The sequence below is a fragment of the Choloepus didactylus genome, chromosome 12 (genome assembly GCF_015220235.1).
Source record: "Choloepus didactylus isolate mChoDid1 chromosome 12, mChoDid1.pri, whole genome shotgun sequence".
NCBI lineage: Eukaryota > Metazoa > Chordata > Mammalia > Pilosa > Megalonychidae > Choloepus > Choloepus didactylus.
The window spans coordinates 38,186,641-38,212,912 of record NC_051318.1 but is presented as its reverse complement, the minus strand read 5'-3'; the positions used below and the strand labels follow the sequence as shown (position 1 = coordinate 38,212,912).

The 26,272-nt window shown below is 41.5% G+C and overlaps 1 protein-coding gene across 1 annotated transcript in view; it reads right to left on the bottom strand.

The window, feature by feature from the left end:
* Positions 1 to 26,272, bottom strand: part of STK24 (serine/threonine kinase 24) — a 147,797-nt gene that overhangs the window by 66,545 nt on the left and 54,980 nt on the right. Inside the window, 2 exon segments of the mRNA XM_037800492.1 lie at positions 13,893 to 13,961; positions 13,963 to 14,124. Of these exon segments, the coding sequence (XP_037656420.1) occupies positions 13,893 to 13,961; positions 13,963 to 14,124 (231 nt within the window).

Below are 26,272 nucleotides of genomic sequence, written 5' to 3'. Positions count from 1 at the left end.
GTAAGAGGGGGGTTGGGTCCATATAAAACCCCCCTAAAAGAGTCTCAAAATCTCTGTGTGTAAAAGAAATCAGCTGAACCCAGCACATTCAAATCCACTCATCAGGTAGCACCTACTAACATCCTCAAGAAAGGACACCTTCAGAAGCACCACCTTAGCTCAGACCTACCAAGTACTCCATCAGCTAGCCAGTGCTCACCACTCTGAAACCTTTTATGCAACACCCCCCGTCCCCACCCAGCCTCATGCCCTCCCCAATGCCCAACCCCCAATAAATGAACCCAATTATGTGCCTGTGATAACAGTTAGATTCAGTATATAGACAAAAGTGAGGTAGGCCCAACTTAATGAAATACAGTATGAAGGATATTAATGGCCAATTTCACTGTTCAAGAGACACACAAGAATAAGGGGATGCTCATATTTTCTAACTACACATCTAGACAAAGTCACACACCTCAATGTCCTCAGTTGCCCACAACTTTTCTTACCACTTACAGTAAGTAAAGAGTGCATATGCATGCCTGACCAGCTAACACACTGTCTTTCTGGAATCAATTTGGTCATTCAAGTTACTGCTTAAACTTTGAAATGAAAATGCAAAAGGAAAAAAAAGAAAAAGAAAAAGAAACCACAACAGAGGGTTCTAACAATATTTACATCACATCATTCACACTTCTAATGTGTGGTTTGAAACTCTTAAATCTCTAATTAACCAAAGTGACTAAAAACAGCTCGGTTTTCAAGAACCAAAGTAGGGTTCACTTGCAAGGCTTCAGTTTGGAGTCAATGAAACGGTCTGCCAGAAACAGAGCATCCACAAACAGAAAGCAACGCACACCTGCACACTCCCTCATGTTCCCTGCAAACCTCAGAATCTAAAAGGCCTCGCATGGAACAATCTCATCTCTTCTTCCTCAGTCAGCAAGGGTGGTAGGGAGGGGGACAAGTACTGGGAACAGCCACGAGAGGCAGGCAAATAGGGAACAAGGCCTGCCAAAGCTGCAACCCACCTCCCACAAATGTTCAGGAGAGAGATTTTTCAAATGATTTTTTTAAGGAGCTAAGATAGCCATGCTATCTATGATGACTGGGTACATACACAGAACTGATCTAACAATGAACAGCATCCAAAACCCCTACGGCAAGAGAGATACAATAAGCAGTTCACCTAAACCACCACTCAAAGAGATGGCCCCCAAATTCCGGTTCGGCTTCCCCTTGTGACTACTTTAGTGCAGGGTCTTTAACGACAAATTTCCCAGCTCTCCGTTCTTAAATCTCCCCTAACTCCTCGCCCTCTGTCCCAGGGTATCATTGCCTACGCTCCTGCCAGTTCCCTACACCAATCTAAAGGGTCTTTTCTTGGAGCAGCTGCCCCTAACCAACCCCCACTCCCACCCCCACTACCACCACAAGCCAATGTTGGGGAAACTCCAAGAAACCCTGATCCAGGAAGCTACGGACTCCACCTCGCTCTGCCCTAAGCAGCCAGCCCCTCCTGCTCCTGTCCCGGAGAGCTGTCACCTTCTGAGTTCTTCTAGCACAGCTCTGTAGGTCTCCCCCATCTTAACACTTATTCAGGATTGCAACTGCCTAGTTATTTGTCTCTTTTTCTCACTACACCAAAGAAGTTCTGTGCGCAGAGCCCATGCCCGCCAGTTCAGGTGCTGCAAACACATGAATCAATGACTGATGGCACAAGAGGAAAGGCTGGCACCCGAGGCTGGGTCATGGAGCCCAAGAAACTTGGTTTCAGGAACAAAGAAGAGTAAAGGCTACCGCATAACAAACCTTCAGACCCAAACACAACAATGATTTTGATAGTTAACAATAGGCTATTGACGTAGAACCGGTGGCAGTGGAAAACCCAAATACTTTCTTCACATACTTCAAATGTAATTAACAATTTTTTAAAAAGCAAACACCTGAGAGGATTATCTATGGGAAGGAAATTTCAGATCCCAGGTAGTTAAGGACTCACAAACCTTATACTGAATACATTAGAAATATTTTTCACGTGTTTTTTTTTTTTCCAGTATAGTATAACTAAGAACTAGTAAAATGTGCCCTGGGGGCTCCAGTCCTGATCCCAACTGCCAAGCAAATATGGTTTGCAACAAACGTTCCCATTCATCAAAACAGCCTCTTTAAAAAGCAGGTTAAAGATGGACACAATGCTGCACACTTGCAGCACATCCAGTAATGAGGGTGAAGGGACACGGTAATTATTTGCTCAATGAAGAAGGGAGACAAAGGCTAAGAAGATGCTGCTGTTGTTGACAGTGACTCCAGTGGACCAGTGCTCATTTCCAGAATATAAAGTGATACTAAACTAAATATACTAAATTTGGTACACTAAACAAGAAGTGAAGATAGAATAAACTTCCTTTAATAAGCTTGATCTCATAACCTCCCATTATCCCGTGAAAGTTCACTGTATTGCTACCTTGTATTAAAGCCGCTGCTGCTGCGTTCACACAGACCATAAAAGAAAGAGCAAGGGATGAAGGTGGCTTAATGTTCTTCTTAGAAAGTAAACATAATGTGTGTGTGTGTGTGTGTCTGTAAGTGTGTGAAAAGTAAAAGAACAAGTCAGAAGCAGGAGATAATCTTCAACATGTATGCATGGTACACTAATCTGGGTCTTACAGAGACTGCATTTAAGTGTGACTATGAGCTTAAAAGGGGTATCCCTTATAACAGCCACAAAGATAATTTTAATGGATTAGGAGGGAAAAAAAAAAAAACAATAAAAAAAGGTAATTCTGAAGATTTTCATTCCCTTTTTTAAAAAGTATACAATTTGCCATACAGGAAATCTCTACAGCGAGGTGCATGACTGTCCCCCATTAAACTCTGCAATGAATCCCAATAACCAGAGCAAACAGCTAGCAAACCCTGCAGCCACTCTGCACAGCACGTCTTACACTCTAGAAGAACACGCCCGGCAAAACCCACTACAATTACAGCAGACTCACGGTCCTGGTCATTTGTCAAAAAGGGAGATGTGAAGTCTATTAAGAAAGTCTGAAAGACGGTTACTTGAGTTAAAATCAGTTTCTCTTAGCAGCGCACAAACTTCCAAAGATATTTTTTTTAAGTCCAAAAGTTAAAGTGAAACCTCACTCTCGGCATATTTTCCCAAGGATACAAGTAAAAATTTCTCCTCTTTCAACCCTGCAACTTTAAGGTCTTAATTAAAGACAGACAACAACAGCAACAACAACAAAAAGGCACTAGGAACACTGGTGATTTATTCTGATAGCTATTCCTTTAAGAATTAGAGCAGGAGAAAGCAGAATCTCTGTCAACAACAAACAAGCTTTTCCATGGTTTTGATCCATTTTCTATTTTACAACTTTACCAAGGATCTCATACTGTTCTAGGGAAATAGCAGATTTCTGGTCCACTGTGCCTTGCCTGGGTCAACGCTTGGAGCAGTACATTCTAGAAAGCAGAGCTTGGTCTCTGAAATTTGCATATGCCAGCAGCAGACTCAGGCAGGGGTTACCACAACAGCAATTAACAGCAACCCTGTCAACAGTTTCTCTTAATACAAACAAGACTGGACATGGACACTTTGCAACTTGTCCCCAAATGGAAACCATGGCTCAAAGTGGCCAGAATTAAGCCCAATTTGCTGTGGGGCACAGGCACAAAGCCAGAAAGAATCATCCATGAGTTGGGACCAGTATGTCATGAGAACTCCTATCCTCAACTTGAGAAAACTGCCACAGTTTTCTTTCACTCAACTCACTCTGAGCTCAGTGGAAGAAGGGCTACTTGTGACCTGAGCTGGCTGAACCCTACCTAGCCTTGGCTGGAATCTAGAGGGCAGCTTCAAGTTCTCCTGACCCCGTCTGCATGAGGTAGGGATGGAGGCAGGCTCAGGACCAAAGAAGAAGGCTGCACGTCTATCTGGGCAGCACTGCCAGAGGAGCTTACCTCCTTGGAAGTCTGTCGATGCCAGAGTCATGTGCCCACTGTCCAATGGGCTGCCATCCCTTTGAGGAGAGGCAGACACTGATGGGACCAAAGGATCTTCTAAAGGCAAGTTCTTACCGCAAGCTGGCCCAAAGGTCCCTGCAATCAAAGAAATCATTGTGGTTTTGCATTTGGCATATTTCTGCCTCCTTTCTTCTAAGGACAAGTCTATCAGCTTCTGAATGGATCTGAACTCTTAAAAAGAAAACTGTCCAGAAATATAGATCCACTTAGTATAAAGCAAAGGAGAGAAACACAAGAAGTCCCATGCCACACCTCAGCGCGGAATGTGAATATCAATAGCATTTCACTTCCCAAAGAAGAGCCATAAATCAATGGGTGCTTTTAAAGAACACTGCAGCACAAACCACACTCCACTTCATCACATTGTTTAAAATACGTGATCAATAACGACTTGAAAATCCATACACTACTCTATACCAGCCTTGCCTGTGAACAAGAGAAAAGCTTATATACAAATGCAAACTGTAGGTGACTAGCTTCTGTAAGTACTGGTCTACAGTCAACCCTGTCAACTGACCTGTCTCCACTGACTCCATGTGTAATGACAGGGAAAAGTCATTAGACCCAATCGAAGCATATAATCAGAAAGCCAATCTCACATGGAGTCAACCAAAAATAATGAAAATTCAGTAAACTGAGTACCTAATCTGGAGTAACGATGCTTCACCTACTTAACAGGTCATAGAAGTTATTTTTAACCATTCAATCTGTGGTAAACCAACAGTCACCCAAAGCCAAAATGCCAATACTTCCCAAATACTTGCACAGCTAGCGAAACTATTTGTGTATGTTCCATTTTATATCATTTCACAATTTCCTTTTTTTAAAAATCCTCTTTCCCTTCAAAGAAATATCTCAACATATCTGATCCTTGCCACTGCAACAAGGCAAGTAACAGAAATCAGAATACTGTCTTCAGTTACCCATGCACCAAGCTTACAAAGGAAAGAAGTTGTGAGTAGTTTTGTGACAATATTTCTGTGTTTCAGAAGTTTGATTCATACATATATTCTACATATGCAATCAAAGGGGAGGGAGAGAGAAAAAAGTAACCTACAAGTTAATTTAGTCTTCTTAAGATGAATCATCACAACACTGACAGAGAGCCCTCAAGCATACCAATAAAACCTTTAACTTTCCAAAAGGAAGACCTAAACAACTTCACCCCCCTCCTGAAGTGACCAGGAGCCAACTCCGTATCAGTCAATCCTCCAAGACCCAAGGGCTCTCATTGTCAATCAAAAGAGCAATATTACTATGAATGTAGTAAGAGTGAAGAGGAGAACTACAGCTCTGCAGAAAGCAAGGTGACCAGTAAGTAACTGAAATGTCCATAAAGAGAAGGAATGCAATCATTGCCATAGCTGGTGGCGCAGCTGTCTTATAGGCAATGAAACAAACCATCCATAGGGAAGAACAATGCTGCGCTGACAGAGTTCCAGGACTACAAAACGAAAACAAGATTCCTGGCTGCAGAATGGGCCTATGCAATAGGGAAAGAGCACGAAGGACAAGGGAATACTCTGCAGAGCTCCTAGACAGTTAGCTATGGCAACTCCTCCTTACTGTTGAGGGAGCACAATTTCCCAGCCAGACAGGAGGAGGCTCTTTTAGATGTTGACTAGGCTTCTGAATATATGTTAAAATGAGCCATAGCTACTGGAACAAATTGAAATTTATTCATTCAACACATATTGGCTACAGTGAACATAACCTAAGTATTAAAGATTTGCTAAAACCATTTATACATGCTAGGCAACAATTTCTCTTGTTGAACTATCCAAGAAATAAGGTGTCAGTAAATAAAAATTCAACACTAGGACAATCTTTTGAAAATGATATCTAATATCCTCAGATTCAAGGGCAGTGTAAGTGGCAGCCCCGTGCCAGGAACCTGCTGATCCACTGACTGTTCTGCTAACATGCTCAAGCTTCCCGGGGGCTCTCAACTGCCAAATGCAAAGGGAATAGTCACATGTGAGCAGATACCAGCTTCCCCAAGACAGTGCTGAGAGAGGGCAGCTGAGCCACTGAGGTTAAGATCCACAAGAAGAACACTTGTGAGAGGCACTGTTGACTTTCCACTCAATCAACACCTTCCTTCTTCTTTACCCTGGTTTTGTAAATTAACCTTATTTTCCAGTTGCAAGGGTAAATCCTGTTAGGGAGAAGCCCATTAGGAGGGCCCATTCCCCCAGCCAGGGGCTGGTGAGGCAACAGTATGTGACTCAGTGCTAGCCAATGAAACATGAGGGGATCGAGGGCTGAGCGGCTTCTGAGAAAGGTTTCCTGTAATTTAACAAGAAAAACAAAGGTCCTTTATCTGCCCAATGGCAAAGCCAAGACCCTGAGGAATACAAAATGGAAAGAAAGAAGGAACCTGTATCCTCAATGCCACTGGTAACTACCAACTAAGCTATACCCACCCTCACATGGAACTGATGCCATTTAAGGGAATACATGTTCTGTTTATACCTTCTGAGTTGGGATTTTCTCTAGCACTGAAAGCATTGTAAGTGATAACAACCTTCTGAATATCGATCTCTGGCAATGCCTTTCCTCTCAAGGTGACCCTACACATCGGTGGCTTTCAATCTTGACTGCACATCAGAATCACCCAGAGAGCTTTTAGAAATCCCAAGGTCAAGGCTCCAGATCAGACCAACTAAATCAATCTCTGGGTAGAAACCAGGCATCAGTAGTTTTTAAGCTCCCCTGATGATTCCAATGTGCAGCTAAGGCTGAGGTCCCCTTCACACTACTGGCTCACACCCTGCAAGTAACCAAATCATCTACCTAGTAGAAGAGAGGGTTGCCTAAAGAAGCAATGGAAAGGCACTTGTTATGGACAGAATTTTGTCCCCCGCAAAAAACATGTTCAAGTCCTAAATCCCAGTCCCGTGAATGTGACCCCTTTTGTAATTAGGACCTTTGAAGATATTATCAGTTAAGACAAGGCCAAACTGAATTACAGTGGGCCCTAATCCAACACGACTGGTGAGCTTATGATAAGACGAAATGTGAACACAAAGAAGACAGCCATGTGACAGAGGCAGGGTTTGAGTAAAGCCAAAAGCCAAAGAACGCCACGGATTGCCAGCAAGCCACCAGACTTCAGAGGAAGCACGGCCTTGCCTGCACTTTGATTTTGGACTTCTAGCCTCCAGAACGGGGAAACAATAAATGTCTGCTGTTTTAAGCCACCCAATATGTGGTACTTTGCTACTGCATGCCTTCCTCAATAATTAGTGGTTTAACCTGTCAAAATGGGCTAAGCAACAGAATAAACAACTGTAATATCCTCTGCAGAAGAGAGAACAGCCTATCAGAGAGGGGCAGGCAAATAAGGGAAATGGGGAAGAAATGTCTGATAGGACAAGTTGTGGGATAAGGAAACAAATAATAGACCACGAATGGGGAAACTCTTCCGGCCCAGAGTCCCAGCTCATCTACCAACCTGATACGATATTAGGGGAAAAATAAGTCCCACCTTCTCCATGCCATGGTTTTCTAATCTAGAAGAAAAAAAAAAAATGTGGGCTAGGAATCACCAAGGACCTTGTGCAGAAGAAATATTTTATTAAACTCCCAGCTAAACGAAGGCAGAGACTAAAAAATTAAAAGATAAACATAACTAATCTCTCTATTTTGCAGATGAGAAAACAGGTCCCAAGATCAGGTGACCACATTGCTGGTTTAGTTTACAGCTAGGACTAGACAGACCTCCAGATCTCTAGATTATGATGTCAGGGTAACTAGAAAAGACACTAAAATGGTGGATAAAAGTCAAAAATTCATCCCCCCTTTCTCATCTCTAGCTCCTTTATGATATTTCCCAAAACCAAATTTACAGATCTCTTCCAATCCTGAAATCTCTATTCCAAGTCAAGCTGGCGTTCTATTATCCCACAAACCTACCTGGCTTGAAATGTAGCAGGAAAAGATCAAAGTGGTCACCCTTGCAGTCCAAGCCACCCAGGATCCTTCCTTCCTCCCCATAGCCGCTTGCCACTTTCCTCCCCAAGAAAAGGGAGAAACAATTTCATGTTACATACGTAAAATCAATGACCCCCCAAAGCCTCTCCCAGAACTACTCTGACAAAGACAAATGCATAGTCAACTGCACACAAATAACCCCTTCTTGCCAGTTCCAAAATAGAAAACTTTCCACAAACTGGAAATACCTTCTCTAGTTCAACACACAAGCCAATGCTTAACGTGCTTTCAGTTTAGTCACCATGATCAAGGTTAGTCCTCCAAACAGTAACCCCAGAGGTGGTTTCAGAGCCCAGCGCAGAAGAACTGCCAGCACAGGATGTTATATGTGAAGAAGTGACTCAATCATCAATTAAACAACCAACTAAAATTCTCTGCTACAGCATCCTTTCTAACCCACGACCAGGAAGGAAATACTAGGGAGGGAGTCTGTGACTGGAAGCCTTTGCAATGGCCTATCATCCAAGGCAAGCTCAGGTTCTGTGCTTCTGTTTAATCTGTAGTCACTGTGCAAAACCGCAGCCCAATTAGGACACTGCCTTAGAAGAGGATCTTGAAGTCCATAGCTAATAAAGCAGACTCTGGTCTAGAGACACTCTAGTTCTCAGCAACATTAACAAGAAAAGATGTCCCTCACTTGATGAAACCAATCTTCTTTCTCCGAAGTCTTAAAGGGCACACCTTAAATCTGGCCAATTGTCATCTATTTTCACCAAGATTAAAATATGTACTAAAATAGTATCCTAGTTTCTCCAACTCAATGAAAATATTGCTGGGAGTAAAGTAGACAACTGTCTTTGAGAATGGGAAAGAAACGAATGAGAACAAAACTGTATGCTTGGGTAAGAATTTTTGAGGTGTAAGAGAGTTCATACATGCCAGACATATATCTAAACTAAAATGCTTTCAGAAACTAAAAAGCCCATCTAAATTCCTAAATAGGTCTGAAACTAGAGGTCAATACATACAATAGGATTCTTTATCATGGAGTAGTTGGTGGGAAAGGTTTGAATGAAGATAAAACTCAGACGTGTCTTAGTAAGAAATGTTAATTATCATGTAACTAGACTAATATTTCTTCTCTGAGAGATAAAAAGATGATGAAGTTATAATACAATACAGGCAAGGGTGAGAATCAGTTTTGGTATTTTCTTTTTCCTTGGCAATAAAGAATAGTAGGTATACAATTATATTCTATCATCCAAACTACGAGGCATGTAAAAGTAAAGGGAGCTGCTATTAATGGTTATGCTGAGACAAGAAACATAAACCAAGACCATGGATGTGTGGTAACCTACTCACTGAGATGACAGGGATTTATATAAATACTATTTTACTTATTTTTCTAAGTGTGAAATAGTTGGTTTTTCTCTTCTGTCAGAAACTACTCTTTTCCCTTTTGGAAAGGAAGGGGGGGGTGACAAAATGTCCAAAGAATGTAACTTAAATAAAGCCTAAAATGAGATATGTATCTATAGCTACCCAATACAATCAACCCACTACCAGAATAATTTATAAAGCACCTACTTTTCTAAAACTCATCAAGGTACTTTCCATGTTAGTTTTCTGGTGAATCTGATGGATAGAGCTACTGTAAATATTTCCAGGAACTGAAGAAAATCAAATTCTGAAGTCAGGGATCTGAATCCATTATTAAACAATTACTCACTTTACAGGACAGGTTTCCTTGACATGAAACAAACATGTTTCCTACAACAAAAACTACTAAGACAGTAAAGTTTTGATAGGCACAGGTTTCTTTCTTTCTTTCTTTTTGACCTAGCTTTAGTTAAACTGGCTTACAGTTTGAGAGCACTGAATTTATTTTAAAGAAAGTGATAAATTTCATTTTTATAATGGGAACAAGGTGTTTTTAAGACTTGTGAACTCTGAGTCACTTGGCATAGATATATTTTCCCTTATTAAATCATCTTTAAGTTATCATGTACTAAAAACCTACTACATGTCAGGCACTGTACATACATGATTTCAATCTTTATAGTAATCCTGTAAGTTAAGTACACTCGGTTGCCTTTCACCCTTGAGGAAATCCATGGTTTGAAGAGCACCCACACAGTTAAGCATCTGTACTAGGATCTGAGACTAATTCCTGGCTATCACTGTAAGTGAATATCAAACTGGAGAGATTCTGATAGGCTGACAAAACAACAAACACAACCAAAAACCACCCTACAAGATTTATATTCACAAGTGCACTTGTGAATGCTCCATAAAAGAAAAAAGGCTTAAAATCCTATACTACACCATACTGTCTTCTGTTACAATCTAAGACCATACTGCCTTTAAGAAAAAAGATTTTCTCTCTCTCCCCTCCTGACACCACCCCCAAAATACACACACATCCAACATGGTTTCACTTTGACCTCATGGATGGTATTTCTGTGGTTAAAAAAACTCCAGTTATTAGGCTTCTGGTTAATTAAATATTCTAGCTTCTAATTTCCCAAAAATTAAACACTTAAACTATAATGAATGAAGTTCTTTTATGGTATGTGGTAAGCTTCAAGATCTTTCTAGGCCTCAGATTCATCAATATAACACAAATTTTCATTGTTGTATTTCCCTCTATCGCCTAATAGTTGTAGTCGTCTTTGTTTTTAAGCTTTTGGGAAAACACACGTTCAAAGCAACTCTGTGATTTGAGTCACAGCAATACAGTCAAAATTAACTCCACTCTCCTGGTCCTGAGTAACATTAGCTGTATTTAAACCCCTTGGCTATTGTTCTTAATATCCTTTTCTAGACCAGACTAACGAAACCAAAACATAATTATGACACCTGCTGATGCTAGCCCAGAAATAAAGACACCAGTTTCTGATAACCTCCACTTTGCCCCATCCTGCTATGTGCACGTCCCTTAATAGGGAAAATCCTAAGGCCCTCATCCTATCACCAATTAAAGAACTAAGGATATTAGCTCTAAATGTAATGGGAGTGTGGAAAAAGGGAAAGGAAAAGCACAACAGCACAATTATTTTCAACTTAGTGTCAAAAAACCCATTTGTCTTACAAGGCAATTTAACCTGTATCTTATTTGACACTTCAGACTGTACTAATTTGAACTTCATAAGGCTACCAAGATGATGGAAGAGCATCCTGGGTCATCACTAAGGAGCCTCTTACAAGCTAAGAAATTTCATAAAACTGTATTACAAGAGAGCACAGATAAAATCACAGGCCTGGACTCTTACCCTATTTCTAACAGGTATATTGTTTAACAAAAAATCATTACATTTTTTAGCCATGTATTAGAGAATAATCTTTTACATGATTAGAGAAATTGAGGGAAACTTTTTGCAATGGTGACGATACTCCTGGCATCCTTGTGGGCAGCTACATTTCCTAAGAACAATCTGCCTAATAAAATATATAAAGTACTTTAGAAAAAAAAAAATCAAAAAGTTTCATCCTACCTGAAGGCAGTCGGTTGGAGAAAGTGATTCATAAATATTTCATTTCTTTAACATTAAGTGGCTATGGATAAAGACTGCCAAGCTGCCCACCAAACTTATTTCCTCTTCCACTATTAAGCACATAATTAGATGACATTTCCAGCCTCCCCTGAGTTAGGCATGGTCAGTGTGAGCAGAAATAATGTGCTCTAGGTCCTAGCACTGGGCACACACAGACTTTCCACAGGGTCTTCTATTTTCTCCCATGTGCTGACTTGGTACAGACAAGCAAGTTCTCAGAGCCACAGGACAGAAGGTGCTTGGACCCTGAATCACTGTCTGGAGGACAATGGCCCACATTTCAGGGCCACCAGTGAGGAAGAAATAAACTATCATATCAGCAGCCATTACAAATTTGGGGGATTTATTACAGCAGCCGATACGTTCACTAAAATACACTGGGCAGCTCTATGTGAAAGTTGACCTGGAACCTATGTCCCAGCAAGAACAGGACGCTCCAATAGAATGTCGAGATATGTACAATGAGGTAAATACCATGTTTGGCCACAATACAGGAATTCATTCCAGCATGTAAAAATTCTGCTGAGGAGATGAGATTGAAGAACTTCTGAACAACCGACCCTTCATTTCCATAGTTAAATAACAGTGGTATAAATTATCACAAATTTATGATGCTCTCTTCTCCACACTTCCTTTGCCAAGGTATATAATTAATTAAAAAAATGTGAATACAAGTAAGCATATACTACAAGAAATCCAGCTCTGGATTACTGTAACCTACTGTTGATATCAGCTCATAAAGGGTAAGTAATACAGTAGACAGAGTCCAAGATGAAGGTTAATTATTTGTTAATAGAATAGAATTTAACAGAAAGGACACTTTGCATTCTCCATATGAAGCCACATGTGTTCCCTCTTGGCTCCTGAGAATGATAGAATATCTAGCACTTTCCCCTTTTTAATACTTACCTCTTTCAAGATCCAAATTGGATGTATCACCCAACAACTCAATTTTTATACTAACTGTTGCGCCCAATCAACGCTTCCACCCTCCTCTCCTCAGTCCTAATTTTCTTTGTTTGATCTCATTGTTTACATCCTTTATTGCAAGGTAATGTAAGAGATGGGATAGAATTTAATCTAATCTATCAAGGAAAAATTAACCCTTATCGAGTACCTACTATATCCAGGGTTTTTCACATACTTAGTTCCACGTAATCTTTATAACAACAAGATGTGTGTTGTTTTTCCCCCTCCATTTTACAAATGAGGAAGCTAAAATTCAGGGCAGTTTTAAAAAATTTTTGCTCAAAGCCACACACCAAAATAAATGACAGAGGGAAATTCAAATCTACCACATCTGACTCCCAAGCTCTTTCTTTCCATTTGGAAATGTCACCTTTGACCTGTGACATGCTGCAATCCCTTGTCCACTACCCAAATGCTCGGTGGGGGGAATGGATACAACTACCATTCAAAGATGATTTCTTTTAAAGATTCACTTCAGTAATTCAATGGTTCTCAATTTCCATCATTCCACTTAAATTTCATGACATTTCTGCAAAATTAAAACCAATAATATCTTTTTTTTTTTTTTTTTTTTTTTTTTTTTGACAGAGCAGGCTACAAGTACAACAGAGAATTTACGGAATAAATGCAGGAGATAAGAGGCCAAATTTATCACTGCCTCCTTCAGAAAATAGTTGTTTATACTTATGAAGCTTTGATTTCACAAGAATTATTCCAAATTTTTTTCACCACATTCTTAAGATTTCCAAAATCCCATTTTCAAAGATACATTTGTTAAGTGTAAATGGGCATAAGCTGAAGTGCTTGAAACACAAGGAACAGTCTCAATCTCTCATGGAGGTGAAACACGATTATTCTATAATGTCTAAAATGGTAAAATGGTTCCATGCAGGAAAAACCATTTCTAATATTGTTCTTTCTCAAATAAATGGGTGGAGATCAAGGAGAATTTGTAGTATTACATAACTACTATTTACTTAAGTATACCATAATTGCATGCTTAGCATTCTTAAAAGTATAGACAAAACTAGTTAACCAATCAACATTATCAACATTTAGCAGTTTTTAAAAGGTAGCATTAAACCACATGACTGAAAATATCAAGCAATTAATATTCTTAGGTTAACATGACTTATTATTAATCATAAACCATCCTAAAATCAGATGATTAATGGTTGTTATAACTTAGCAAGAAATATGATTTTGATTATCAACTCCTACTCAGAAATTTATTTCCATAAGTGACACTTAAGGATGACAAAACTATCAAAGCTAGGTTCTTTTGAACGCAAAGGTCAAAAACATTCTCCCTTCCCTTGAAAACCTACTGTCCTAGTCAAGTCCTCTACACACACTGCTGGCGTCCTTGGTCAAGTGCTGCATAAAGGAAAACCCGCATCTTTATTTTAAGTTAAGCCGTACCTTCAGATAAGATCCATAATATTTGGTTACGTATGGACTGTCACACTGACTCAGCACTGTGATTTCTTGTTTGAATGTCCTCTATCTCATCTTCAGCTTCTTCCAGATCAATGATTTTTATGGCAACCACTTTCTGAGTCCGATTGTCAATGCCCTTGAATACCTCACCAAAAGAGCCCTTCCCAATCTTCTCTAGTTTTGTAAAAAGCTCTTCTGGATCTGCTTTCAGGTTCTGTAGGAGAGAAGGAAAAGAAGAGAAAATGTCAGTAACCTAGTGCTATGACATCTTTTTCTTTTTACTTTATAACATTACAAACCATAGTCTTTCAAGGACTTACGTGTTTTTTTTCCTCATGTAAGGATCGGGTTGGTTATGAACCAGAGTTCCTCACATTCAGGATGTAATGCTAATTACCTACATGTGTGCATTAGTAAGTGTGCAACAAGAGCAAGTATCTTGCTAGATTCTGCAAAATGGAAAAGGCTCCAGCTTTGTTTAATTACAGTAAATAAAAATCAAAACACTTGTTTGAACATGTTGGACATATGCATTTATTGAAAAACCACTCTTAACTAAGCAAAAATTCCACTTTCCTCCTACCTGAGCCCAGTTTCCTAAATTCAAGTTGCTACTTACAAAATACAGGGTTAAACTGGCTAGATACATATAATAGAAACAAAACTTTTTTTAAACAATAACTATAATTGTTTTCTAACAGGTCATGCTTCAAAGTCCAATAATATAATACCCACTTATCTTTCATTTGTAGCTAACTGCCCTCCACTTAACTAAAAAGATACTTCCCAGATTCCAGAAAAATAACATGCAGTTTTTTTTTTAACTTAAATCTCATGCACTTAAGTAGCTTCTAAAAACCTCTTCATCACTGAATCTTATCAGCTGAATACAACATACAGTGTACATTTCCAAGAGACTAGCTGTAGGAGCTCAAACACCATCCTAATGGTTAGCCTGCACAGAGATGTGGCAACAGCTGGGTCTCAGTGGGGGGCAGCAACATGTCACCCTCCCCCAGGAGCCATCTGGAAATGGAGTGGGGGGTTGTCTGTCACAAAAACTGAGAGCAATACTGACATTTAGTGAGAGCTAGGGATGCTAAGTAATTGCTCAGCACCAAAATACAAATACCAAGACACACTAGCCTGGGCCACTGGACACCACCGGGCAAGAAAGGACACTGGGAGCAACAAAACCTGAACACATTTGTCTCAGAAACATTTCAGCATGAGCAAGAAGATTCCAAGCCAACCCTTAAAAGTCCTGCTAATCCTTCAAAGAAAACTGTAAATATTATGGGAAAAGGAAGAGGGAAAAAGGAGAAAAGACGACTGAAAAGGAGGTAAAGAAGAACAAAGAGAAGAGAAAAAGAATAAAAGGAACAGGAAGACAAGAAATGCACTCAGTGAATACAAGTGGGTCATATACACAGTCACAGGCAATTTCAGCAGTTTGGAGTTTTGAAAACTACCAGACGCTAACCAATTACTTGCTTTCCAAGGAGAAATACAACCGAGTTCCAGGCAACTGATTTACAGGGGACTTTTGAAAAATAGCCCATTTCTGGTGGAGCTAAATGGAAGTCTTATGGTGCTACAGTATAAAACAACGTGAAAACAACCCACCACAATACGTGCCAGCTAAACAGTCACAGGTGATTTCATTAGCACAAAGTAAGGCAGAGACCCAAGACCACTTTGACATGGCCCAATGAATAGCAGCAAAGCTTACGAAGTCCAACGGCCGTATTAGAAACGACAACAAAGCAAGGTCTGTGTGCTGGACGTGCTAGCATGTCCTAGGGCTACCAGGAAAGAAAAGGGCATGACACAGACCATATCATTTACAGCTCTGCCACACTGGAAGGGGGCAGTCTCCATCATGCATGTTTAACAAACTCCTGGAATTATAAATTCTATACTTTTAAACCATGATCCCCTTGGCTCATAAAAAGCTAAACATCCATTGTGTTGAAAATCTATCTATCCACCTTCATTTCCACATGAAGCACTGCAGTAAATAATCAACTGGGTTACTAATAGCGACTTACTTCATTTTTCCAGAGCTAAACTGCTAAATTACTTTTCAGTCATGGAACTATGTTTCAAATGCCTTTTAGCCACCAAAGTTACTCAGAAAGCCTGAATGTATATCCAGGCTTTAAAAAAGAGAGAGAGAAAAACAAACACAGTCCATGATCCCCAGGTTTCAAAAGTCAGAAGCCCCGGATAATTTTTCTAAGTGAGATTGTTTTTGAAGCTACTGGAAAACCTCTAAAATACCCTCTTATTAATAGTATTAAGCTACAAGTTATTTCAAACCTGTAAAGTACTCCAGATTGAACACCCTTCAATGTTATTTTTGTGAACAGCCCCCAAAATCGCAACGATCTCGGGGGGAAGGGGGGTGTCACATCCCACTCAGCCTGCCTGCAAAACTGCCTTGAACCTGCCCCTTCACCCTCATCTCAGACACACACTGCTAAAATGTGGGGGTGGAGAGGTGGGAGTGGTATTGGGACAGGGAAGAAGACAGAAGAAACATTCATTTCAAGTATAGGGAAATGTGGCAGTGAGGAGCTACCACCAATTCTCAGCAGCTACAAACTTTCCTGTTTTCATACCCTTTTCATTCCAACCTTCTCTCCAGGATAAGGCAGTGACCCTCCTCTTCTTCAAAGTCAATCCTAAAACCTAGGCTTTTGAATCCATCCTTCCAGTCTATAGGATATAACTTCATCAATAATTCCTCTTCACCTTACCCCTCTCTACTGGCTTTTACTTTTGTCTTATCAAAGTGCTTAAATTTCTTCCATTAAAAAAAAAAAAATTCCTTGACAGTCACCCTTTTCCTTCACTCTCACCTTCCTTTGAAATTCCTTTCAATTTCCCAGAAAACCATCTAGACTTGTCAAGTCCTGACCCCACTCACTCTTCAACCCACTGCTGTCTGGCTCCTGCCCTCCCCACAGTCCTGGACTGGCTTTTGTTCTGGTCACTAGCAATGCAGTTTCCACATCTCCTCCGTGGTGCATATGATACTCGTTCACCATCGTTAACTTTCCATGCCCTTGACATCTACAACCCAACTCTCCACTTTTTCTAATCTCTCTAGTTCCTTCTAAATCTTCACTGATGGACTCCACCTAAAACCTAAGCCAGGCTCCTACCTGGGCATTCCCCCAGGTTCCACACTCAGCCTCCTATTCTTTTTCTACACCTCTGCGGGGTTGTCACATACAGGTGTTGTCACATACAGCTTCATGTCTCAGGGCAGTGTTTCCCCCAGGACACTTTGGCAGTAGAAACATCTCAACACTCTCACAGAAGAACATGGAGGGAAGAGGGCACATAATCATGTTTTAAAACACCCCAATTGGTTCTGACAAATAGCCACCTTTGAGAAAATGGTTTTAAATCATCACATATAGTAGAGTATAACTTTCAAATTGCTACCTCCAGCCCTGCCTTTTGAGTGTTAACTCCTTAGTTCAATTACTTGCTACATATCTTCTCTACCTGGACATCAAATTCAACACGTACAAACAGTATTTGTCATGTTCCATGAACTGGTCTCAACTTTCGTATTCTCCCTGTTTTACATCTATGACCTTTGCTAGACTATAAACTGAAGGAATTCAGGGACCATGCCTTACTCATCTTTACCCTCATGTGCCTGAGCACAATGTGAGCATCAACAAATGTCCCCTGAGCAGTAAGAAAACTCCAGGCTTACACTGACACAAACAGGATTCAGGTTAGACATTACAAACAATATCCTAATTTAGAGGGACTTGAGAGCCTAGAAAAAGGGGAATGGGATGAAACATCTCTTGCTAGAAAGGATAAGGAAAAGGTAATAGCCTGATTTAAGTCAGAAGAGAGTTGGTTGCCATTTTAATTCTCTAGAATAAGTAATTCTCCAATCTTAGTGTGCATCAGAATCACCTGGAGGCCTTGTTAAACCACAGACTGCCCAGGCCCCAACTCCAAAGTGTCTGATTCAGTAAATCTGGGGTGGGGCTCAATTATTAGAGCGTTCCCAGGTGATGCAGGTGCTGCTGATCTGGAGAGGACACAGAATCACTGCTTCAGGAAAATGGAGTGAGAAGCAAGACAGCTTTCACAAGCTGTCTTGCTAAAAATGACTTGTTTTAGGTCTATTGCCATCCCTGGGCCAAGAGCCCCAAATCCCATATTAAGAAAAACAGTAGCATTTTCTTTTTGAGAGTTATTTTTTTTAAAAAAGATGCCAATAAGAATTTATCCAAACCCCTTCAGTGATGACAAGACTAATGTGATGGATTGTTACAAAAATGAATCCCCATTAATCATGCTTCCCTGTGTCTACACTCCTGTGCAATGTGACTTTGGCACTCCTCTCATCAAGAAATATTGTTTCCCCATCCCCTGAATCTGTACTAGCCTGGCTACATGTTTTGACCAACCAAATGTGGGGCGAGTGATGATGGAGACTTCCAGGCCAAGCCCCAGAGGCCTTGCAGTGCTCCCTTCTTAGGACTCTGAGACCAGCAGGTGGTGAAAAAGCTCAGAAAGAAGACCACACGGTGACAAGACCACGTGGTGAGAGAGGCCCATCCCAGAGGCTGCATCAAGCCCAGAGGAGGTCAGAGACAGGTGAGTGAGGCCCTCAGACCACCCAGCTCAGCTGAGCAGCTGGCTGACCACAGCCACTGAGAGCACCCAGGAAAGGCCACAAGAACTGCCTGGTAAAGCCGCAGAATCGTGAAAAATAGTAAATGTGTTGTCTCAAGCCACAGGTTTTTGGCTGGTTTGTTACTCAACTAGCAATTGGTAACTAATACAGAAACTGATACTGAGAAGTAGAGTACTGCCCTAATGCACCTACGACATGACTGGCTTTGGGACCGGATGGTGGGTGAAGGCCAGAAAATAAGTGAGAGGCCGTTAGTGAGGGCTGGAGCATGGTGAGCACACTGAGCACAAGCTGGAAAGGTGGTGAAGAAAGTATTACTGCAGGCTGGTAAGTGTGATCCATGTTATGCAGTGGCAGAACAACTGGAACTGCAGTAAAGTGAAGATCAAAAAAAATGTACCTAATTCTAAAGAGATTTCCAAGCAGAAAGGCTGGGCCATGGTTGAATGCCAAGAGAGAGGTGAAAAGAAAGAAGGAACCGTTTTCTGGTTACAAGCAGAATTTAGGGACAATATGGAAGGTCCAGGACTTGCTGAGTCATAAAATAAAACTTCATCTAGGAGTTTCTTAGGCCAGTAAAGATGCAAGAAATAAAGACACAGACAGAAGCGGACACAGTCCCAGGATACAGATCAAATCGACGGTATAATTGTAAGACCTTCTCTGAAGACTTCAGGAAGATTCAAGGCAGGAACTAGGAGATGCTCAGCTAAACAAATGGGCTTCTAACAAACTTAAGGATGTTGTCCTTCAGTACCCTCCATGTGTCCCAAAGTAGAAAAAAGTTTCTCAAAAAAAAAAAAAAAAAAAAAAAAAAAAAAAAACTGACGGTGTGGCTTTTATCTAGTGGGTGGACTATAAACTAATACATAGGAAACCCCAAAGTTTTTAATATATAACATCTTGGACTAAAAGGTACTGAGATAGTTTGAAAATCAAAAGATCCTGAGCCCCCAACTTTCTATAAGCAGAAGAAGGCTGCAAAGGCTACTCAACAGAATATGCAAAGTTATACTGCATAACTTCCGAGACTAAAACTAGTAAAAGGAAGGGCCTCTCAGCAACTCAGAGGGCAAAGCCCAAAGTGTGGAGACAAGAGTCACAAAACAAACAAAAAAATCCCTAAAGTCGAAAGCCATATGGACCACACTCCCCTTTGTCTACTTTATGGATTGATGAGTAGAAAAATGGGGGAAGGAAACAAACAAAGGCACCCAGTGTTCTTTTTCACTTTAACTGCTCTTTTTCACTTTAGTTATTATTCTTGTTATTTTTGTGTGTGGTAATGAAGATGTCAGGGATTGATTCTGGTGATGAACGCACAACTATGTAATGGTACTGCGAACAATCAAATGTACACTTGGTTTTGTATGCCTGCATGGTATGTGAATATATCAATAAAATTAATTAAAAAAAAAAAAAACCCTGAAGAACCAAGCCACTCCCAGAAAGCAAAACTGGGCCCTAATTAAGAAACATTCCCTGTTCCCTGTGGAAGGGACCCTGACCCAGCCAGACTTCAGAATCCATGGCCATTCTGCTGTATGCCTCTCATTCCCCACTCCCACCCCCTTGATCAGGAGCATCCATTTTAGTTATCCTGCTCCTGTCCTGCTGCTGTTTGTTGAGTAGGTGGGGAGCAGATGTCTTTTCAGCTCACATCTACCTAAACCAAGAGAAGTTCCCTTGTGCCCACACCCCTATGAGACTATGCCCGCTCCTCCCACAAGAGGCATTCCTTCTTCTCACCCCTTGAATCTGGGCTGGCTTTGTGATTTCCACTGCTGCTGTACTGTAAGAGGCCCTGCAGCTCTTGGAATGCCTCCACTATAATGGAGAGGCCTGGTCCAGCCCACCGTAGAGGCCACATGAAGAAGAATCGAGCAGGAGCTCAGCACCCTGACAGAGAGCGAAGTTCGAGGAGAAAAGCCCAGCCCTCCCAGCTGTCCCAGGTGCCCCAGCCAGTCTTCAATTGACCTCAGCCACAAGAGTGTGTCCAAGCAATACCCAGTCAACTCAAAGAACCACTGTTTTAGCTACAAAGGTCTGGGGTGATATGACACACAAAAGTAGATTACTGAATTCAAGAGAGATCATCGCAGTAGAAAAGTATCTATTCCTCAGGGGGAAAGGCAGATGTTCTACACTTGGAAAGGAGTTTCATTTTAATAAATTCCTGTTTTTCCTTTTGCCTAGTCTAAGATAACTTAGAGAACAGCTGTTTTCACTACTTTTACTATCTTCCATCCGGAAAGACCTTTTCCAGGAATCTGCCACCTGTAAATTTGGTAGTGCAGCTGCTTTGTCTCACATCTGCTCTCAAGTGCTGCGTGTCATTGAGAACTCCTCACCACTATTAGCAGCTGTAAACCTGGCTAAAAACTGTCCTTGGAAAGATGGGAGACATCTGCTAAGACAGCGACGGCAGGGCACTAAGCAAAGCAGGGTCAGCAGTTGCGGGCATTCCTCGTTCTTTGGCAATTTACATAAACTCATTACCATAGTGTTGCCTCATAGCCAGAAGAAAATCAATGCCAAAGATGGCCCATTTCAAAAAGGTACCTCAGGAATTCTGCTGTCAGAATTTGTTCTGAGGAAAGCAGATCTCCTTGGTAGAAAAGGTGCCTTTTTGCCAACTATATTGAGAATTTTCTTTTTAGAAAGTTCAGCATAAACCTAAGTGCTGGTCATAAGCATCAAATTAGAACGGCCTGCCAGCCCTTCACCCCACACACCTAAGGAATCCTAACCCCACTCCCAGGGCAGCGATCAGCAGACCCAGTGGCTCAGCCTTCTCCAAATCAGGAGAAAGTCAGGACACCCACCTGCCATCCCCCAACAACTGTCCCCTCCAAAAAATCTAACCGTCTCCTAGAACGAGGCTTGGGCTGGGGGTGGGAAAGTGGGGAGGGGAGACAGGAGTGATGGTGGGACTGGGCGCTGACTGCACATAAGCACACCACTCCTCAGGACAGAGACTCAGCCCTCAAAAACATCAATTAGGACGCCAATACAACTTTCCCCTTAGGAGACTGAGCTGGGATAGAATTATTCTAAGGAAAAGAAGGATAAATGGCTTCTCTAAAAAATCTGTCTATAGTGAAAGAAAGCAAGATGAAGTAGACCCGGGTGTGAATCTCATTTATGTGCTTGCTTACAAGCTACTTAACATCTGTGAGCCTTTGTTTCCTCCTCTAAAGGAAGGGTTGAGGGGATAAAGAGATAAAAATACCATCTTTCTAGATTAAATGCAACTAAGAGTAAGGATTTAGCACCTACCAATCCAGGTGTCTGAAACAAGGTAATAGAAATATTACCTAGTGCTATGTCTGGAAATAACATTCAAGCAATGATTTCTCTTCCCTAATCATAACTTTACAAGTCCATCAAAACCTTTGCCATCTATTTCGAGAAAGATCCCAATTTCCTATTTCGGGGAGCTTCAGGGTTAAATGAAAAACTTCAGGGAAATGAGACTTGATTTTCCTATTTCTGGTGGCTTTATTTTCTTATATTTTTCATCATGACACCACCAGGCTAACCTGCCAAGTTAACTTCAAACAGCTCAATTCTAGGCCTTCCTACATACACACATCGCATCTTTAATTAAATTTAATTAAAATTACAAGATTTAGGAAAACTAGGGCATTTATTGTACTTAATCATATCAATGTCAGAATCCTTAACAACTCAACAAAATAAATAGCAAATGCATCTGCCCAGATCAAAAGGCCCAGGCACAAGTCTCAGGGCTAAACTGTTCCTACGTCCCTTCCCCAATGTGCCCAGGAAAACTCACCCAGGGCTCAGGAGTCATGGGAAGGGCAGAACGCCAAGGGAAAAGACCCCCAGGTGAATCTGGAATCAACAATTCAACGGCAATTTCTCACTGATTAAGACATGGAAAAGTTCTCTTGGTGCAACGAAATACACAAAAGCTTGGAATATCCTAGACGTACAAGGCTATGGGAAATCAAACATGTGCAAAGTACAAGTACCTGTTACACCACCACAAAGTACAGTGTGGAGGGTCAACAATCCCCCACTTGTAATTCAGAACTAAAGCCAGAACACAGAGCCCTCCAACTCTGGACGGAATGAGCCACGAGATCTCAAAACACATACTCCTAACAACTGAAGACTCCTAAGGAAAATGTACATCTAAGTGTAATTCAGATGCTAAGAAATTAGACCTGAAGAAAAATCTTAATTGGCCAAATTCTGATATAAAGTTTATGCTGCTTATACAAATCCTTTTTAATCCTGAACACACAAATGAACACTCTAATTTCTCAAACTGACAGTTAATCTGAATGGCTGATCATTCCATTCAGCATGGAAGACGGGTTAAATCAACTAATGATTCAATATAACAGAATGATGACTCTTACCCTTTAAAAATGTTTATAATGACATGGACCAAGGGAATTCACAGCATGCAGGAGGGAAGAGGTTGGCAGGCAGGTTTCAATTCTTTCTCTACCCTCTGCCAGCTGTTACCAAGGCAAGTTACTCCATGTCTCTTTTGCTTGGTTTTCTCCTCTGTAAAATGGGGTAGCTAGGAGTACTGTCCTCTTAGCTTTCTCACAAGGATAAACTGAGATAATCCATGTAACTCATGGCCCAGAGCCTGGAACAAGTAAACACTCCATAAATTTCACTACTATTAGGTTGGCTATATAGCATTTGCATTGCAGAAAAAAAAAACGTCTGTGTCATATTACACTCTACTAACACCAAGATATAAAATTATAGGTACACACACAAAAAAATTCTATGTGGTGACTGGCAAATAAGGGACACAGCATATCAGTTCACAGAAACAAGACTGGGCAAAAACAAAATCAAAAAAATTTAAGAGAAAAAACCTGACCTATTTACAACATCTATGTAGCCCCAGCCATACATCTATGTAGGCCAGTTGCTATTCTTTCTCATTACTCCTGCTACCGGTCCCCTAACACCATTAAGCTGTTGACATCATCAACCAAAATCTGGCCCTCTCTCCCCTCCACTTCACCCAAAAAGCCCAGAGGTAGAAGAGATGGGATGATGGCGAGAGAAGATCAAGCCCTCTTCAGGAAAGGAGATGAAGAGGACACAGGCTGCACAGGGAGGGTGCAGTGTGAAAACAGAGAAGCTGAATACATGAGGGTAGCACAGCTTCAGAGACTGGGAAACAGGTACTGCAAGGGAGCCTACATGGCTCCCAAGTCTGAAAGGGGAAGCTTTTTCTGGATAGGGCCAGATGCAGTTCCAGGGCTAGAAAGAGACTCGCCAAACCCAACTACTGGTGAAGAGAGGAAAACAAGGAACTGCTTTCAGCCATCATGGATGTGGAAGTGATTGTGTATTCGTGGAAGTCTGGTGCTCCCTCCCCAGTACCTCTCAGCCACCAGCAGCAGCACCAACTCCAACGGTTCAGTGGGGCAGTGGCAGCTGCGAGACCAGGAGGGATTCAAAGGCCCAGCAATGAGTAAGTATGCTAACCAAAAAGTCCTCTAAGAAATCGAAGGACAGCATCTGGGAAGGTTAGACTCTTTAAAACAAGCATTTCCTACTGCTACTGGAGTGTTAGTGACAGGAGCTGCGCCTCTCTCCTCTCACCTCAAGTTCCACCTGCTCACCGACGCACCTCTAGACTCAATGGCAAAAAGACAAACGGAAAGAGTTCCAAGATGTTTTGGTCCCCAGCCACGTGGAAAAACAACAACTCTTGAATAATAAGGGCTCTGCTAAGCTGGATACAGAGGTTTCTAAAACCAGGCCAGATCCTTCCTGTCCTCCCTGGTCAGTAGGAACTCTCATGTACACACACCAGGTCAGCTCAACATTCTTCCTTTGCTCCACTAAGTCCAGGGTTAGCCCAGAACAGACTAATGTCTTTTACAGATTAATTATGTTCACATGCTGATATTTACTGAAGTAAAATATAAATGATAAATGATTTGTGGATTCTCCCTACCATTTTCATTACTACATCTCTTTTGCAAGTTCACTAAGTATCAATGGACAAGAAAGATAATTTGCATCTATTCTTTGTTCTAAATACTGATTCTATTCTCCTTGATAAAGACAAAGGTGAGCATTTTCATGTTCTCACTCATCTTAAAAAAGAGGCCAAACCTGGTTCCCTAAGCCCAGTGTAGTGAGAGAACAAAACCATCAACTTTACATTGGCCTTCAGGAGTCTGAAGACACAACAGCAATGTCACCTACTCTAGGGTTTAGCAAGAGAACGGAGGAAGCAGGGCAAGATGGTGGCACAGGGAGGTGTGGAATTTAGTTAGTGCTTGGAAACAACTAGCATATAGCCAGGAACAACTAGTAAATAGTCTGGAACAACTGCTGGGAGACATCTGTGACCAGACACATATCATACACCAGTCTGGAATGGGTGGGACAGCTGAGATCGCAGCAAAAGAACTGTAAGTAAAGCTCCCCAAACTACAAATCACACTAGAAAAAATGAAGATATGAACCAAAGGTCCATATCTTCATTAAAATACATTATAATACATTAAAAAACAATGTATTTTAATACCTGGTACTTATCACATCACTATTCCTACAGCAACAGATAAAAGAACCCAGGAAGTGCTGAGTCATGGACGGTAGATTAGCGGCATGTGTTACCCCTTTCCCTTTTTAAAGTGGGCAAGCATCATTAACGAATCTCAGAACTCTCTCCTCCTGGAGCTGAATTCAGAATTCCTCTGACCCCATCTCTCCAGGCAGCTACTACCAACTCTTCCAACTGGACCCAGCCCCCTAGTCAAGCAGACAACTAGCCCCCTGGTCTAGCCCTCCTACCAACATATCTATTTGCTGGTTTTAACCATTCTCTTCCTACCCTTCCATTCCTGCCCAGCTCCCCTACTCCAACGTCTTCCCCTAAATGTACCCTGTACCCTTAGTTCCTCTTTCAACCTGTATATCCAAATCGTGCCCACCGTTCTTCAAAAACGGTGTCTGGAGGGAGGGGCAAGATGGCGGCATAGAGAGGAGTGGAAGCTAAGTAGTCCCCCTGGAACAACTACAAAAAACCAGAAACAACTAGTAAATAATCCAGAATAACTGCGGGGGGACAAACGAGACCATCCACTCATCATACACCAACCTGAACTGGGAGGAATGCCTGAGAACACAGCATAAAATCTGTAAGTAAAACCTGCAGAACCAAGTCGTGAGACCCCCTCCCCCATAGCCTGAGCTGCAAAGCCTCGTGGTGCCAGAGAGAAGTTCTCTCCCAGCAAGCAAATACAGCTCAGCTGAGCTCCAACTGGGGTTTTAAGTAGCAAGTGTGAACTGCTCACTACAGGTACGCATCCCCAAAAACAGACAGAGGCTTTGGGTGACGACTGACCTGGGAGAGCCGGAGGGTCACCTTGGACTGGGTCTTAAAGGGACTGTTTCTTTTTTGGGTCAGTGGAGAAAGCCCCAGTCATTTTCAGTTTCCAGGGCTGTGACGCGGAGAAGGGTGGAGACAGCACAAGCAGAGAGCAAGACCACTGAAATGCTAATGACTTCCACCTGGGGGGTCTGTCTTCTCTAGGAGGAAAGGGGTGGGACCCTTTCCATTCAGAACCAGACCCCAGAGCCTGGGGGAACAGGGCCATACCTCCTCACACCAGTCAAGAATTATAGGCTAACAGGCGTCACCTGCTGGGCAGAAAAGCACAGT